We start from the raw sequence: 19447 nt of genomic DNA, 5'->3' as shown, positions 1-19447 counted from the left end.
TGTCCAGGGCATTATTAAAGCTGCTATGAAAATTGTAGAAATGAAGAAATAATAGTTTTCGAGATCTTTTAGTAAAAAGAATATAGCAGTAAATGCCTTTTTTCGTGTAACTCATATTGATGAAAAGTATGCAAAAAAAGCTGTTATTGTTTTGACGTGTGAACTGAGTAAATTTTGCCTACAGCTAATTTTGATATTTGTTTAATTTTTAGGAAAGAAAATTAACTTTCTAATTAAACAAAATTTGAGAAAACCTAAAACATGAAAGCAGGGCTCGACAACCGCCTGTCGCCTGTAAGAAAATCAACCATATCCAATTTTTAAAATCAGCCAGAATCTAAACATAACCCAATTATGGCAATACCTTTTTTTAAAAAAATGTTTTAAAGCATCCAAACGGGTTTAAATAAGAGACTTAGTTGCGCCTGCCAAGCCCTTCATGAAAGAACCCTGTAAAAAAGTAGACATGGTACTGACATTCAATAACAAATTGTCAAAATTAGTATATTAACAACAAAATATTGAAGGGCATATTTGCAAGCTTTGTGATTTGTTGATGTAATAAAAACATTAAATAAAGTTCAGTGGAAAATACTTTAAAATCGAAGAAAAATAAAATATATTAATACAAATTTTAAATTTGAGTATCTAACAAATTTTTTGACTTTGTCTAGAGAAAGAGTTTACCTGGACAGGTATAGTCTGTGCAGGACTATAGTTAGGTCTTCTAGAGAGAGAGAGTTTACCTGGGCAGGTATAGCCTGTGCATGACTATAGGAATGTCTGCTAGAGAGATAGTTTACCTGGACAGGTATAGTCTGTGCAGGACTATAGGTATGTTTGCTAGAGAGATAGTTTACCTGTACAGGTATAGTCTGTGCAGGACTATAGGTATTTCTGCTAGAGAGATAGTTTACCTGGACAGGTATAGTCTGTGCAGGACTATAGGTATGTCTGCTAGAAAGAGAGTTTACCTGGGCAGGTATAGTCTGTACAGGACTATAGGTATGTCTGCTAGAGAGATAGTTTACCTGGGCAGGTATAGTCTGTGCAGGACTAGAGGCATGTCTGCTAGAGAGATAGTTTACCTGGGCAGGTATAGTCTGTGAAGGATTAGAGGCATGTCTGCTAGAGAGATAGTTTACCTGGGCAGGTATAGCCTGTGCAGGACTATAGGTATGTCTGCTAGAGAGAGAGTTTACCTTGACAGGTATAGTCTGTGCAGGACTATAGCCATGTCTGCTAGACAGATAGTTTACCTGTGCAGGTATAGTCTGTGCAGGACTAAAGGCATGTTTGCTAGAAAAATATTTTACCTCGGCCGGTATGGTCTGTGCAGGACCATAGGCATGTCTGCTGGAAAGAGCTGGCAAAGACAGGGACTCTTGTCTGTTGGAGAGGGTCGGCAATGCTAGGGACTCTTGTCTCAAATGCTGAGAATCTTCATCTTCGGAGTGCAGGGAAAGGTCAACCTCCTAAATTTAAAGTTTAATTATTTTTAAAAGATTGAGAATTTCAGCAATCTTGTTTATTGTGGCATATCTTTAGTAATGCTCTACAGACAACAATTATAGGTACACAATTCTCATATTCATGTAATTAAAGTATTGGATCTACTGCAGTTCACGGTAAAATATTGCTGGTAAGCAATATTTCCAAAAAATCTATTAATTTTAAAGGCTGGTAGCTGACAAACGGCTGAATGTACAGATCATACCCTCACACCAATTTAAGCGGCATATGAAGGCCTACAAATAATCTGGAATAGCCAAGATCCAATTATGCACAGGGAAAGCTTCACTGAAGAAAAAACGCGTAAAATAGGTCTTTTTCGCGCATTTCTCTGCACTGCGAGATAATTATGCATTATTGATTTATGGCTATTCCAATTATTTGTAGGCCTTCTTATGCCGCTTAAAACAGTGTGCGGGCATGATCTGTACGTTCAGCCGTTTGGCAGCTAGCATCCTTTAAAATTCATAGATTTTTGGAAATATTGCTTACCAGCAATATTTTACCGTGAACTGCAGTAGATCCAAAGTTTTTTTTCGTTACATTATAACAGAAGCAGATAAAGAATTGAAATTTTACCTGAGCATTGAAAGGGAATGTGTTCAACAGAGATTTCTCAACTCTAAAATAAACCAAAATTAAATAAAAACTCTTATCTCAAAAACTTCAATAAATACGCGAAGTTCTCCTATGGAATTAGAATTTCTCTAAAATCTAGCAAAATGTAATCTTCTCTTAAGCTTGATAGGCTTAAATTATTTGAAAAGGATGGTATTTTTGTAATTTTGTCGAATTTCAAAGGGAAATTTAGTTAGTGCTTTAGGTTGGGTTTAGGCTATTTCTACTTAAACCCTTCGTCTCTAGAAGCTAATCCTCTTATATAAAAGAGTAAGGCTTTTTGTCAGTAGCGAAGGATCTGTATAACCGTTAAACTGAAATGGTTCTCCTTTACAGTGAAGCTTCTTATAGGTTCATGAAATGTTTTGAAAGTATTTACACCCTCCCAACAAAAAATTCTCCTCCCTCCAAAATTTTAGTTACTTTTTCTTTTAAAACTCAAATAAAAAATGGGGTGGGGTGACTTTCCTCCTCCCCTATAGACTTATAGGGCGCATCCGCTAGTACAATTATAAAGGGGAACTAACCTGTCTTCGACAACAGCATCGGCGGTCACAAGCCAGACATTCAGCGCAAATATCAACTGAAATAAAAATTAAATTATTAGTATTGAAATATCAAATGAATTTATAGTTGGAACTTTCTTATAACATTTATTTTGTGTTTCTTTATCTTTAATCTTACATAGACACTTAAAAATAGGCAGACCAACATACATACAACAGTTATTGAATAGCACCTCCACAATACAGTGATAATATGCACCAAAAAATGGCAAGAAATGTAAGATTTCTTAATTGAAAGAGCGTAAAAATGTCTAATTCTTGATATAATGTGTTAGTAAAATATGTTGGCGAAAGGTTTAGATTACAACATGGACAACGACTTTAGAAACAAGCGAAGATTTTCTAAAAAAATTTTTTATAAATGTTTATATTATCTTTTTTCCTTTTATAATATAATCAATTATTTTGCTTTTATTGTATGATGACTAATGTTCTTCCAATCAAATGGTACACCGACAAACGCACTAGGGGGACAAACCCTCTAAAGGGGACAAACGTACTAGGGGGGACAAATGTACTAGGAGACAAACCCTTCTAGGGGATCAAACATAGTAGGGTACAAATGAACTAAGAGGGGGGGGGGGACATCATTTTAGTAAAACTATCTAGGATTTTGTCCTCCAAGTATGTCGGTATAAGTACGTTTGTCCCTAAATTCCATTTGTCCCCTAGAGGGTTTGTCACATTAGTGCATTTGACTCCTTAGTAAGTTTGTCCATCTACCCCTTAAATGAGTTGACTTATATAGTAGCTAGGAAATTAAAAGCAGCCTTGAGGTTATTTGTGTTCTAGATAAAACTGTTTAAACCTCCCACTCAGAAGCCCCAAAAACAATTTAGTGTATCATATAGCCCTTATTCTACAAACGTCTTAAATATTCTCTTTACAATTGCTATGGTTAGTTTGGAACTGTTGTTATTTTAAGTCAGGAAAATAGCCTAAAACCAGGTTAAGATATTCATAAAGCTACACTGAAAAGCACAACAAATTCTCACTATTTTTTTCCGAGATTTATATTTAAAATTACTGCTTGATATTATATGATTTCAGTCCAATAGCTGGCGTCTGTGTATCTAGGGGCATCTTTTTGGTGGAAATATAGCATTTAACATGATCATTATTTCTTTATATAATATTATTGTCCTTGTTGAAATTCCTCAGCCTTAATTTTGCAAAGGTGTAATGGACGGATGAAAGTAAAATTTGCATCTTATTTTGGGTTGCAAAAACTACCTTGCACTAGATTTATGTTCGTATGCTTGTGTGTGTGTGCGAAAGTGTGTGTTTGTGTGTGTGTGAGTGTGTGTGTTTATTCGCAAAAATGGAAAGGGAATTATATTTTATGTTAAGAACATGAAAATCTAAAAAAATCTAATTTACAAAAGTTTCAATTAATCTCAAAGGGTATTATTCTACAATTCGTCATGTTGTTAAGTAAGTAGGTAATGAAATTGTATTACCTAAGGCTTACATGAAATTATAAATGAAATAGCCTAAAACCTTCTAGAGACATTTGTGAAACTCATTCGGTTCAGTCGTTATCGAAATATTAAGCAACATACAAAAAAATCTTACACTTTTTTTATAGGATATACCGTACTAAAAAGGAAAGCATAATGCATGTAACTTGTCTTTAATAGTTTTTTAGAGTTTTTATCTCCATCTCTGATTAGTGCGCATAATATTATGCAAAATATTTAGAATATGTAACGATGATTAATTTTATTTCTAACCAGGAAGGGGAGGGGGGAAAATGGGCTGTTTATTACACTAGTCCCTAAAGTTTTACAAAAAAAATTTCCTTTTCGATGGCTTAACAATTTTGAAGAATTTTATTAAATTTTGATTGGTTGGTTCATTAAGTTGATTGTCCAAACGTTTCATCCACTAATTGTAATCTACGGAAGGGGTAGTTTTGTGTATTATTATTGGGGATATACATTGATTTATCGGCCATTTATATCCATGATTCTTGACCCTTTGTAGTTTGTTCTATAAATTATACTATTTTTTCCGCCAATATCTTTTAGGGACACCTCAATTTGCCGGGAAGGGGGTTAGCATCCACCTTTCAATGGATCTGATTTATTAGAAGTAGGATGGCTGCCTATCTGGTTATGGAGATATGAGAATATATAGCAGTTTTTATTGGTTGCAATAAATTGAAAAAGGTTCTTGTCTGTCTGTTTGTCAAACTTTAAGTTCATAACTTGTTTAACCGATTGGGTTCTCCATTTCAGAAAAGCTACGTAAATATTAGATTAGATAAATTTTAATTACTTATAACAGTTTTAAAACTGAGTATGAAACGACTCTTAATGTGCTCATGCGACTTTTCAGGGTTGGCAAGGATAATGAAAGATAATCTACATCCAAAGCATCGCCAAATTTATAAAGGAAGCCTTCAATATGTCACAAATTGGAGGAGAGATTAAACTGCCCGCCCCTGTCCACTCCCTGTACCCGTAACCAGTATGACATTTTTCTTGCATGCATTGCTCTCTATTGTAATGACTCACGAAAAACAAATTAAGGCGCAGAGATGCATTTAATCACCTCTTTTTACTCCCGAACACCCTCTAACCCAACCCCCCCCCCCCCCCCTCCCCCAGATGAAACCTCCTTTATTTAGATAAACACATTAGCATAAATTAGCAAATTCTAAAAGTAGCCATTTATAATGTTGTCATTGCAAATTTAAATATAAGAATTCCTTTCTAAGATATCTGTAGTGCAGCCTATTTGGTATAGTACATTCTAAATATATTAGGCAAAATCCTATAAAAGAAGGCTAGTCAAAGAGTAAGCCATAATTTGTTAAAAACCATGGAATATTTTTTTCTGAAAAAAATTTCCTACATCAATGAAGAAAATGAGATAATAATTATTAACTTCTTTCAATGGTAAGTGGGTTAAAGAGTACAATACTTTCGTCTTATTAAAAAAAACACACTGTATCTATATAAAGCAAAAATTTAGCCTAGGAAATTTGACAGGAATTGACCCATTATCTTTTAATTAACACTAAATAGATTAAGACATTACTCAAAGAGCCGAAAAATTGCAACTAATTAAAATCCAAATGATAAGATGTTTGATATGCTTTTATTTTGAAGTTTAATTATCAAAACAAATTAGACATACTGTGTCGCATTTTCAGCACATTCAATAAATCTTTGAATTACGGAATGAAAAAAATCTGCCAATTAAAAGAAAATAAATATGAGCACTTTGAAGGATTATCCGCAAACAATGTAGATACAACATATTTATTGAAAAAAGATTGATACTAAATCAAATTTAAACCAAGATTAAGCAAATGTAGATTATAGATTTATAAAAAAAAAAGAATAATAAATCTATGAATTTTAGTTTATTGTTTTTAAAAGTTAGGGGGTTGGATGTAGACACATTAAGATCCATCAAATTTATAAAAATAGACTTGAGCCAGATAGTGCATCTTTTTTGCAATTTATTGTACTGTGTGTATATAGTTAAAAAAAAATTACCACATTTTTATAGGGATCGCCAGCTTCTGCCGCATTTTTTGTAGCAGCCGGGTTAGATCCAATATGCAGCACAATCCAATTAGGGACAAACAACCGACGCGCGTAATTCGATAATTCGCGGCCGCAACAATTTTAAACAATCTGTAGTTGCAGCCGCCAAAAAGCGGTCGCAAAAAAATACAAACTCAAATTAACTTAATTTGCAAATTTTTGGGAACATCCGTACATGCTGGATTCTGACAATTTGCTGTAGCCGCAGCCAATAGAAAGCTAAACTAGCGGCTGCAAACCCTGCATTTTTGTGCCACCCACACAAAATAGTTTTATCTTTTCATGATAGTTATACTAAAAATCAGCCTCCGCCCAAGTTTGGTGTTTAGAAAATTTTATAAGGGTACCTTCTCTGTCAATAGAAAAAAACATCGTAAAAAGTTATTAATGATTCAATTTTTTTTATTTCGAATTTTTTAAAGCCTTTGGAAATTAGTATAGATTAGAAGTTAAAACAGTTTTATCTCCTTTCCCCAAATTTCAAATCTCCAGTAAAAGAATTAGTGTACCCATTGAAATCTTCTCTGAAATTCGCAATTTGATTTGGCAAACACATTTAGAGATTTTTGTAATAAATAAGACAAAATTCATCAAAAATAATGTTAAATTTAAAATTCAATGCAATACTCTGTGTATGATATTAATGAAGACAGCAAAAACTTGCCCCACTGCTTTTAAAGATTATTATGTCAATTCTTAATACAACTTCAATTAACTTTCAACAGCATACATAATAAATAAGGCATAAGCGATCTCTCAATTTGTTAACTTGATAAGTTGTTTGATTAAATGTTTACTTAACAAGACTTTACAGTAGAGAAAATCATTATCCAAAGGTTAGTGTCAGCAATTCATATGCAATTATAATGTATCTTCACAAAGTGTCTTAAAAATCAGACATATGACGTCATAAAAATGAGGGAGATGAGAGGGGAAGTGGGAAAGAAAACCCTAAAAAATGATTTGGATAATCCCTCATTTTTATGACGTTACATGGCTGATTTTTGAAACACTTTTTAAAGTTACAATCAAAATATGTAAAATCTCACTATTCTATAATAAAAATTAGTAAGGTTTTTTGTCTGTAGCTTTAAATTTATCTACTGAGCCGAAGGACTACCTAATGATTTTCATCTGAAGATAGTTTTAGGCTATTTTCTAAACTTTCTTATCCTTCCGTATAAAGAACCCTTAGTTGCTGCTAGGGGCGCCGTCGCTAGTTTCAAAACAAGTCTTTGGATTTTAAACTGTTTTAAATATAGACCTAGAAATGTTGTCTAGTACAGCTCTTTTAATCAAATCTGCGATCTAGAACTCATTTGTATTAAATTTGCGACGGTCAATATTCTAATAAAGACCTTCATTTATGGAGGTTTCCTAACTTCCCCCAAAGTTAGGGAAAAAATTAAGGGTTTTTTCATTATTGTGATTCAAAGGGATGAGTTGGGTAAATAAGGAGGGCAATTTTGTACTTTAGTATAACATAAAAAAAAACAATACTTGGTGCTGAAGTCCTGGTTATTAATCAATGTTTAATATGGTATCTACTACAGATTATATAATTATCAGAGAAAGGTTTAGGCCATCTGAAAAAATTAAACATTTAACCCTTGAATCTTATAAAAATATTTATTATTCCTGTATCGACAAATTTATTGAATTTAAAGGAATATTCTAAACTAGCGGCTACGCCACTACACCCTAGGTGGGGAAAGGATTTCAAGAAAACATCTCAAAATAATCCCAAAGACATTATAAATCTTTCCTGAAAATTACAACCATGTTGGGCCAGGATTATCAAGTATCTTTAGTTCCATACAAAGAAAAACCTTGCTACTCCTTCGGTAAAAACAGTCAGACAGACAGAAAGATTCACAGACATTCTGTTACTTTTTTTACAAGGATTTTTTGCAGAATCATAATGAATTTTAGTATGTCCTTTCAACAGAATGAAGGAAGTTAAGTTTCATTTAAAACTAATGTTAGATAAACAGTGAGTTAAATTAGTCTAGAAGATTACACTGGGCAAAATTTAAATAGTGGCTTTTAATCAAATATTCTACGTACATTGGTTAATTTAGATTTAAATTTCTGTATTACAAACAAGATTATATTTGCAAACACACACACACCTACACACACACACGCACACACACACACACATGTATATATAGATATTGCATACCATGTTTTGACCTTTATCTTGATAAAAAGATTCCCTTTTCAAGGTCCATTGCGTCCTGTTTGTCCACTTGTTTCAAGATTGTCATTAGGCCAACTTTTTATTATTATCATATCGTTGAAACCCTTTCTTCGTAAATTCATCACAAGAACATTTACATTTTAGAAGTTTGCTTAAGCTTAAGAAAAATTAAGCTTAAGAATACTAGCCCGAAGAGTGCTTACACTTAAAATTATTTTTTGGAAAATCTTATCTAAAATCTTTGAGATAAAAAGTCATTTCTAACCCCTGCAGAGTGCTCTAACTCTTTGGGGCTTTTTTTACTTTTACTATACCGAACATAAATAAGAATTGCTTTAATGATTTTTAAAAAGTTATTTTGTTGTCAAATATGATATTTAGAAAACCATCTTCTGAAGTCATCTTCACAACTACTTTTTACCCTGGGGATGTCCGTCCGAAAACGGTCATATAGACTTTTTAAGATAAAATTTATACACAATTACAGCTTTTCTCCTATAAGTTTTAATTATTTGCCATGAAACTAATAATTCCAAACATTTTCAAATTCCCTGTTTTAATTTATATTGTCAACTTAGTACAGTAAAATTTTTGACTTTTAGTTTTTAATGTGTTTTAAATAATCCCGTACAACTTGGACGCATTATTTCTTGTTGAATCTTGATTGTTTATGAAATGAAAAGCATTATAAAATATTTGCATGCAAATATTTAAAAACAATTAAACGCCCTTTTATACATTCATATGAAATGGACTTTCTGATTTGATATGTCAGTTTAGGCTTCAAATAAAAAGCTAAAACATAATTTGAAAGTTTAAGAAAGCAGTAAGTGATTATTTGGCATAAATACATCTGTCAGACAACCAACACTTTGAATGATTATAAGTAAAGCCAGTCAGAAAACTAAAAAGAAATTGTCGTTGGTTTCCCTCAAATTACCTAATCAAACCCAATTTAAAAAGGGAGAAGCGACAGTTTTTTGTTTGTTTGTTTATTACTTTAGGCCAGATTAGGCTTGGTTAGGTTGGATAGCCCTGCAGGATCTAGCCACAATAGGTTTATGCCACGCAGGCAGAAAACTACTATCCCCCCCCACATTTTTAAAAATTTTATTCAAATACGCCTTTTGTGCAAAAGCAATAAATACATTTTCTTTTTAGAATATTCTGTACTTTCCTAAACTATAAAAAGCCATGAAAAAGAAATTAAGAAAGTTTATATAAGAGATATTATCACATTCTTAATTCTAGATCTTAATCTTTATTTTTAAAAATGAGAAATGAAAGGAAAAACATCTTATTTATCTTATTTCCATAAAAAGATTAAGCTTGTCTTGACCTAAAACTTATTTAGTGGCGGATTTATTGGGCTAAATTTTTGGAAAAACGAAGGTAAAAATAATATCGACAAAAAAAAGTGGAGAAACAGCTTAAGAATCTATTATAATTTTTAAAACTTAATTTCATCACTACAGTATTTTTTGTTGCTTTAATTAAACCTAGGTATCAAATAAAATATATGAACAAAAAGATTTTAAAAGCCTTCCTAACAAGCATTACATTCCAAAGTAAGATTAAAAGCAGTTTTGTTATTTTAAAACATAAATTCAATTTCGTTTTCATTTTTAATTTTTTTATTTTTAAAAATTGTACTGACGCCTAAGAAACTCTGCTAATATTTCTATTCGAATATTCAGGATTATAGGGAACGGTTTATACAATTAAAATTCAAGCTAAATAATTCTACAATTAAAATAAATATTGTAACAAAAATTATGTTAAATTAAAATTAATTTTATTATATTCTTTTAATGAATTCTGAAATGTCTGCAAGCCAATCTACCATTCACATTACTTATCTTAGATTATAATAGGTACATTTATCATTTTTGCGAATTTACTTAGTACTTAAACAATACAATTCTTTTACAACAAATATCTGAAAACAGCGATTTGTCAAAAAAAATCTTATTTTTGAATACAAACTTTATAACCCTATAATGTTTGCCATTGACCTCTCCCTTTACTTGTAGGCTACCCACTGTCAGAAGATATTAAGATTATGCCCACTCTATTTCTCTCTCTCTCTCTCTCTCTCTCTCTCTCTCTCAAACAAGATAATCTCTCTCTTTTTTATCTTTATTTCTCTCCATTCTCTCCATATTTCCCTTTTCGGTGCCTTTATCTCTCCCCTTGTCTGTCTGTGTGTATTATATCCATATGAAGAACTAAAATTAGTCGTGTTTTGACTATTATCAGCAAATTTTTGGCTCAAACTTTGGGCCTCCCTGAATATGGCAGATTTGGCTTATTTAGAACAATTTTGAGTTCAAATAAATGTTTAAGACTTTAAATAAAATGTTTTGCAGTAAAGCTTCGAAACCGATTAATATCCTCTGGATTAGAACCGGTTCTAAGGCATACTGAAAATTAGATTTGCATCGTATTATATTCAGCTTCGAAGAAAATTTAAATGAACAACTATACGATAAAACTATTTTTGTTAGCAACTATTCTAATTGTGCAATAAAATATTTCATATCCATTTTTAATCCGTTATTCCATGTTAAGCTTGGGTGCTGTTATTAGCTGTCAACTCAGAACATTTTGAATTTTATTTGTCAACAAAACAATTAACATATCAAATCGAGGAAAAGTTTATGATTATGCACTTAAGGATGTATTGTCCAACGGCGAGGGGGTGTAATGGAGGTAATAACTCCAACAAATTTTCTGAAAATATTACATATTTTAACCAGCCTCCAGATTCATATAGCAAATTCACCCCAAAATATCTAAGAGGGACTAAAATATATTTTAAAAATGAAACTCTACCTTTGCTCTATTATTTAATATTAGACCTAATCATGCTATAGTCTGGGTTGTATGGTTAGAGTGTCAAAATGTCGGTGGAGTATGTAATTTCTTAACTTACATCATGCTATTTTTAATCAGATTTAAACTCCAGAGATAGAGGGGACAATGGGCTGTTTATTACACTAGACCCCAAAGTTTTATAATAACGCTTTATTATTCGTTGGCTTTTCGTTGGGGATTTTAGTGAATTTGGTTGGTTTATTAAGTTAAGTGATCAAACATTTCAATCATTAAATTTACGCTATAGATGAGGTAATTTTGTGTATCATTATTGGGAACTTCCATCAATTTATCGGCCATTGCCTTACCCTGTAAGATCCATGTTTAAACTCCAACTAAGTATGGGTTTTATTCTAGAAATATTTCACCAAAATAAGGACAATTTGATCTAAATGTAGCAAGGATCAAAAATCATCAATATTCAGATAGATAGATAAACTGCTTAAAAATCTGCACGATATAAAAAACCTAATAATATATTCAGTAAATGTACATATTTGATGGATTTACTTTATAGACAGTTTGACAGTCTAACCTACAAAAGTGCCTTAGCTATAGAGTAGCTGATCTTCAAAAAATTTCTCACCAATATGACCTATTTTCTCTATTGGTATTTTTGGGAGTTTTCATTTCTGTATATTAATAGTTAATTAAGTCATTAATTTTAACAGCAAACAAACAATTATGTCGGTGTCAAAAATGATATTTCCAATTAGCCCGAGGCTGCCGGCTTTATTCCAAATATGTTTTTCTGTACGATTTTTGCAGATTTTAAAAATTAAGGTTAAGAACATTAAGCCATATTCGAACATTTGAATGTCTTTGAATAATCTGTTTCCAAAAGCAAGCTCAGTGTATAATGAAGAAAAAGTATATAATAAAATTTAAAAAATAAAAATACTAACCCTTTAATATAGACCTAAAAGCCTTAATTAAAAATACATAAAAATAATGCTTAAGACATTCTTAGAAAATACCAGAATAGAAAAAAAATGTTATCAGGCGTTAACATCTAGTTTAACAGCTATACTTTTTATTTCAAGGACCAATTTATAAAATTTAAAAAATTTTAATTTTTCAAACTTTCTCATAGTAAAGTAGAACTAAGCCTGTCTGTATGTCCGAGGAAAGTACAAAGGCAAATGAAAGAAAAATGTGTTTTGTTTTTTTCTTATTGATCATAAGGTGGTTAATAACAGTTAGGAACCATAAACTTATTTTCTTCAAAGACCAAAGCATGAATACAAAAATTGTAGATTTAAAAGTAATTTATAGTGGTCATTAAGATCGCTATAAGTTCTAAACCAATTAAGTTCTATAATTCAGAAAGCTTAACACAGGGAATGGGAAGGTTTCATGCTATTAGAATTAAGTCTTTGGGCAATATTAGGCTCTCCCTTCCATATTGATGGGGCGCAGTCGCTAGTTCAGTTATAAAGGAAAAGTTATACATATATCTCAATGTCACTAGGTCAAGATCTATGCGGAGACACAAATTTCAAAGGATTTAAAATTAATTGCTTGTGTTAGAAATCAATTAAATCCACCCTATAAAAGGGTTACCATAATAATTATAAATTGTATGGTATATTTGATTTATGTCTATAATTTGTAAAACGGAATGTAAAGTTTTTTCTAGCGATAATTCAAAACTTGGAAACCCAGAATTGGCATCACAACTAATTCCTAGAATTGACTAGGAAACCCTGATTTCATATTACTATGAAAAAAAAAAACAATAAACTAAACATTGCCAATCTTAACTTATAAACCAACTACAAAAATCCAGTAAACGTATACATTAAACTTTGCAACTAATTCCTATTATTAACGTTGGTAACCCTAAGTTACTATCACGCCTAATAAATCAGTTAACTTATTGAATGCCATTAATTAAACTACAAATATTTACATACTTACTTTAAAAAAGCTATTTTGCCTCTAGCTTTTATAAAAATTTCATAATTTTTCATCTAATATCTATTTTTAACAGTAAGAGGAAAAACAATTTGTAATTGATTTTTTTTCAATGACATATTTATATATACGTTTACTAATTGTCAAAAAATTTCGGGAAAAAACATATAAAGAATCTTTGCACTAGGGTTGGGCCGGATACTTTTTTGGCCGGATACCGGATATCCGGCTGATATAAAATGCCGGATATCCGGTAACCGGCCGGATAACCGGCCAACGCCGGATATCCGGCTAATATCCGGTTATCCGGCCAAATTACCGGATAACCGGCCAAATAACCAGATATTAAAGTAGTAAAAAAAATTTTCTTCAGAAATCTTATATAAATTTACATAAAGTTAAACTTATTCAGAAAAAATGTTCTTCTAGCTTCAATAATAAGAAAATTATAGCCATTTAAGGTTTTAAAAAGCAGAGATTTTTGGTGTAAAGTATAAAAAATTATAGAGCCGGATATCCGGCCGGATAGTTTCAATATCCGGTATCCGGCCGGATATTGAAAATGGCCGGATATCCGGCCACACCGGATATCCGGCCCAACCCTACTTTGCACTAAGCGTTTTGTTACTTTAATGTTTTATTTACATTGGAGGGTTATCTCTAATTTATTACTTCAAATAGGACTGGTCCAAGTTGAATGTAATCAAATAGGCCTTTTTAATTGCCCTGCCAATTTAACTTTTGATTGTTTCATTTTGAATTGAAGCACAGTTGTTTCAAACTAAACAGATTTCTTACATTGACAATATATTCATAAAAAAAAACTAAGCAATTTCAAGCTAACACCAGTTAGAACAGTAAACAGTAATACAGTAATTGTAAACTATGATAAACTTATATGATAAAAAGTTAAGATAAAAATTTCAATCTTCTAAAATTGAATTGAAAATGAAAGTTAAGATGTAAAGCCAAGCATATTGGGTTCATTAAACCAAGGAATAGGTAAATAAATAATAATAAAAAGTAGATTTGTTAACATATATGTAAATATGTAGGGAAATCTATAAGAATTACAACATATATTATAAGTGGCAAAGAACAAACAAATCATATTTACAAAGTTAATTATTGAGATGCTTTTATTTTAAAAATAAACTTTGATCTTTACAAATGATTTTTTAAAAATTAATATTGTTCTCTACTTACTTATTCTTTAATCTCATAAAAGATAGGCCTACTCAAGTAGATTTCAACAAGAATGAAAAATTTCTATAATACAAAGTAAACTGATGTCTCTCCCTCTTTCTGTCTGTATAAATAAGCTCAAGATTATGCATACCACTGTACAGATTAGGCTCTGCTTTTTAGAGAATATATCTATTGGTTACAGGATTAAGCTATTTTCTTTGAAAGTGGAACTCCCCCCCTTTACATCCCCCCCCCCCACAAAAAAAATATATATAAATGTTTATACTAAAGTTAAATGTAAGGGAACGAAACCACTACTAGTTATATTTTTTCCTTAGTGTTTTTTAGTAGCGAAGCTACTCTATAATTCATTAGTAGCGAAGCTACTCTATAATTCACTTTGTCCGTCAGTCAGTCCGTCAGTCAGTCCGTCAGTCAGTCAGTCAGTCCGTAACGCTATGGGGGAAATGGGATTTACTCAGCTCCTATAAAAGATAGAATGCTGAAATTTTTTGACAACATTCCCATTATTAAGGAGCACAATTGACTATAAAACATCATTTGCGGTCGGACCGATTTTTAGCAGGTTTTAGGCTATTTTTATATTTTTCACAATCTCTCCATATCTTCAGTGTTTATGGTCCGATTTTCAAAATTTTTTCAGTTACAGATATCAAAATTAAATTTCCTGTCGTTTAAAGAAACAATCATGAAGGCCAGACTGCCTTTTTAGCAGGTTTTAGGCTATTTTTATATTTTTCACATTTTTCTCCATATCTTCAGTGTTTATGGTCCGATTTTCAAAATTTTTTCAGTTACAGATATCAAAATTAAATTTCCTGTCGTTTAAAGAAACAATCATGAAGGCCAGACTGCCTTTTTAGCAGGTTTTAGACTATTTTTATATTTTTCACATTTTTCTCCATATCTTCAGTGTATGGTCCGATTTTCAAAATTTTTTCAGTTATAGATATCAAAATTAAATTTCCCGTCTTTTAAAGAAGACAACCATGATGGACAGACTGCCTTTTCAGCAGGTTTTAGGCTGTTTTTTTTATATTTTTAACATTTTTCTCCATATCTTCAGTGTTTAAAGTCCGATTTTCAAAATTTTTCAGTTGTAGATATCAAAATTAAATTTCCCTTCTTTAAAGGAAATAACCATGACGGCCAGACTGCCTTTTTGGCAGGTTTTAGGCTATTTATAAATATATTTAACACTTTTTTCCATATCTTCAGTGTATATGGTCCGATTTTCCAAATTTTTAAAGTTTTTAAGGATTTAAAAATTAAATTTTTTTGTCGTTTCAAGAAAACAACCATGGCGGCCAGACTGCCTTTTATCAGGTTTTTGGCTATTTTTATATGTTTTACATATTTCCCAAGATCTTTGTTTATTTTGATCCAATTTTCAAACTTTTATGGGATATCAGTATCAAAATAATTTTTCCCATTGTTATGAGCATCTTTAATATAATTTACTTTGACCATCGTCATTATACAAAATAAAACAAGGTTTCATATTTATCTTATCCAATAAATCTATTCTTGATTTTAGTAAAAACCTTTTAAATCTACCTGTTCGTATTCCCATCTACGATTTTTGTGCTTCGCTACTTATGGATGTTGTCATCCTTGTTTTAATATTTTTCTCATTATTTTCACATAAAATAAACAATCTTAAATATAATTGTATAGAAAAGTCTAAAATATTTTTCATCACGAACCTACTATGTACTAATACTTATAATGTAGGTACGCTACTATAAAAAGTTAGATTAATTGGCCTATCATAAGTCGTAGTGATGGACTCAACTGATAAAATTATTCACAATGCACGATACACAATTTATTTATTATACCCATGGTAAGCATAAGTTTTCTATAAAAAAAATCGTAGAAAATTATTAAATTAAACAAAATATTTGGCAATATCCCGCAAATTGACTTGTAGAGCATAGAACCCCGTCTTAATTTGAAATAAATTTTCATTGTTGGAGCTCTTACAAGGGTTAGGCATAGGGTTAGGGAAAATGTACTCCTTACCTTATTTTGAATTCTTTTAAGATTGGTTTCATTGCTCGATAGACATTTTAAGGCAAAGCACCAAACTTTCCGTTAAGCCTGAAGGCATCTGGTTGACATTCATTTACATTAGAACATAAGAAGAACTTAAAAAATACCGAAAATTAAAATTTAGAATTCGTGTCCAAGTTTTCAGTTCAAATAAAGTCATAAATAAAAAGAGGTGCTGTTGGATTAAAACTTCTTCAAATTGCAAGTAGCTTAGCTAATTAAAATAAGATCTATAATCAAATCATTTGGTTTAACACAGATGATTATGTCAGGGGTTTACTTAACCTAACTTTCCCCCCCCCCCCCCTTATCCCCATGATTATTTTTGACACCCCTAGATTTAGGGTGTTTTAAGTAAGCTGAAAAGCAAATGTTTAATGGGTTGTAGGAATAACTTAAACTATGAACAAGAGGAAGCTTACGTCCAAGAATAGCGAAGACAGACAGATAGAAACACATATAGAGGTAATTAGCTACCAAAAATTTTATAAAATGATGTAGGGGTGTACTGTACAATCTTTTTTTCCTTTTAAAAAATGATTTAAATGTACAAGCAAAATAAACATAATATTCTTGTTCAAACATCTGCATAATCCCATTTTTATTGTATCTTGTAACAGTAAAAAAAAGCACATGTTATGCATTAAATCGTTTTAAAATGTGCATAGATATTACTTGATTAAATATGCAAAATTTTGGTGGAAGCCAGGGTTTTTTAATATGGCTTTCACTAAAGGCCTAACAATATGCAATAAAAGATGCCTAAAACATCAGTTATAAAATTCTCCTAAATCATTTTAGTAGAGCAGCTACTTTAAAATTAGAGATCATCCGTACTTTCCGTTCTGCAGTCTGTCTCTCTGTAAGGAGGGGGTAGTTTTTCTCTTGTTTGTTTATTACTTTAAGATATGTTAGGTTAGGTTATATTGGGGCTGTGTAGCCCCACAGGCATAGTCCTCCCAGTATGTTTTTTTAATATTCTATTTTTCAGTCAATTAAATGATTTTAGCTAAAACCTTATACCAACTTTTTTTGGGTGTAAACTGCAGGGAATCGAAGATTCTATAAAAGTTAAAGTTGTAATGATTACCATAACAATACCGTCAATAAATTACTATAAGGCAAAACTTGTAGGCATATTTAGGCAAATTTAATTACCCATTATAAAGTTAATTGCTTTCAATTTATGAATTTTGACCTAAAAAGAGAAAACGATTTTCTTTTCAATATCTATAAAATAGACTAAAGCCTGCTCAGGGTAACAAAACAACTTGAAAAAAAAATGTGTGCTCTGAAAATTAATTGTAAAATACAGAAAAATATTTTGATTGTGTACATATAATTGTTTTCTATGATACATTTATATTTATATTACTTTCTACTTTTTAACATCAAATAAAATTATATTTAAATTCAGCTAGTGTATTATTATTGCTAACTAGGAAAGATTCCATTCCAAAATAAGAAATTAAGTATGTATAAAGATCTGATAAGCATCTTATACATAAAGTCATGTTTTATAATTTCTCTTTTACAAATTGGAAAGCAAAATTTGATGCCAATGGCATGTTCATTTAATATTTTATGAAAGCATTTAGAATACTGCTTAGGTTTCAACACTCTTTTTCCACATGTTTGTTACTTTATTTTTATACTAGCGGCTACGCCCCCTAGAGGCCTCTAGGGGCACTTGAGAAGAGGAGAGTGGAATTTGATAACCCAATTTCTTATTTTTGATTTTAAAAGAAAAAGTTTTTTTTAAATTTTTTGGGGGGAGGCGAAAAATAACTTTTTTTTGGGGGGGGGGGGGTATTCTTAAGTTATTCCTTATATACTTGGGAGGAGGGTAGAAAAAACTTCCAAGAGTAAAAAAATGGTAAAAAAATGGTAAAAAAAAAATAACATAAATCAAATGTTAAAAAAAAGTGTAAAAATGAAAATTTAAACAAAAATGACAATATCAAAAAGCAAATGAAAGAAAAAAGTTATTAAAAATAAAATCTTATTAGTAATTGGTATATTAATCAAAAAAAGCAGCCTTCGTCTCAAATTGCAGACGAAATATTTTCATTTCTCCTTTAGGGTTCAAGACAGACAGACAAAGTGAGTTAGAGAGAAGCTTCAATATTAAAAAGGAAAGTGAAAGATAAAAAGAATTTTCGGCGGTGGCAAAAAGTTTGCAAAAACAATGTTTTAGCCAAGCCATGCAAATCCAAGTTGAACAATGTTTATGCGCTTTAACACGAGCTTTTATAATCAATTCACTTACTTCCTAACTTAAAAGGAGTAGTTTAAAGTTGAAACACAAAGTCAATTTTAATTTTTTATCAGAGAAAATTTGTTTATATTAAAAACAATCATAGTTAAGAAGAAAGGATAAATGTCTTAATTTATACTAGTATCCTTATATATGTAAAAGTAACAGGATTTTTGTCCATGTGTCTGCACTGATATGATTCTCTTTCACGGTAAAGCTTCTCTTAGGTTCAGGGAAGGTTTATACCTATTTTGCGAAGTGAATAAAATACCGCAACACAAATTTTTATACTTAAAATTAATATTGAAAAATGAGGGTCGATTCTTCCTGTCCCTCTTGCCCTTTAGTGCCCCTAGAGGCCTATAGTGAAGAATAAAAAGACTAAGACTATATTTGAAGTGAAGTAAATCATTTACTAAACGTCTCGTTTCATATCCTTAAAACTACTCCTTTGAACTAATTATTTGGGGCCAAAGATATTTGATCTGAAAGTAAAACTTGTATCCATCTTGTTGAGACACAATTTTGGCGTCTAATTTGCACATTGTAAACGGCCTCTTGATACTTTTTTTTAGAATGCAATAATGCAATATTGCTAAACATATTTTCCTTAACAAGACTACGTTTTTTTCAAAAAGAATAATATATAAGCAAATCAACAAAAAAAATTATC

The 19447-nt window shown here is 31.1% G+C and overlaps 1 protein-coding gene across 2 annotated transcripts in view; it reads right to left on the bottom strand.

Moving 5' to 3' along the window:
- LOC145328741 (uncharacterized) overlaps nt 1-19447 on the bottom strand; it is a 65027-nt gene that overhangs the window by 23279 nt on the left and 22301 nt on the right. For both annotated transcript variants that reach the window (XM_080172560.1, XM_080172561.1), the window contains exons 2-4: nt 2658-2713; nt 2092-2134; nt 1317-1475 (exon numbers count right to left, since the gene is read on the bottom strand). In XM_080172560.1, the coding sequence (XP_080028686.1) occupies nt 1317-1475; nt 2092-2134; nt 2658-2713 (258 nt within the window). The remainder of the gene's footprint in view (nt 1-1316; nt 1476-2091; nt 2135-2657; nt 2714-19447) is intronic.

The sequence above is a fragment of the Acartia tonsa genome, chromosome 9 (genome assembly GCF_053477335.1).
Source record: "Acartia tonsa isolate MP-2025a chromosome 9, ASM5347733v1, whole genome shotgun sequence".
Classification (NCBI taxonomy): domain Eukaryota; kingdom Metazoa; phylum Arthropoda; class Copepoda; order Calanoida; family Acartiidae; genus Acartia; species Acartia tonsa.
This window is presented reverse-complemented; position numbering and strand designations above follow the sequence as displayed.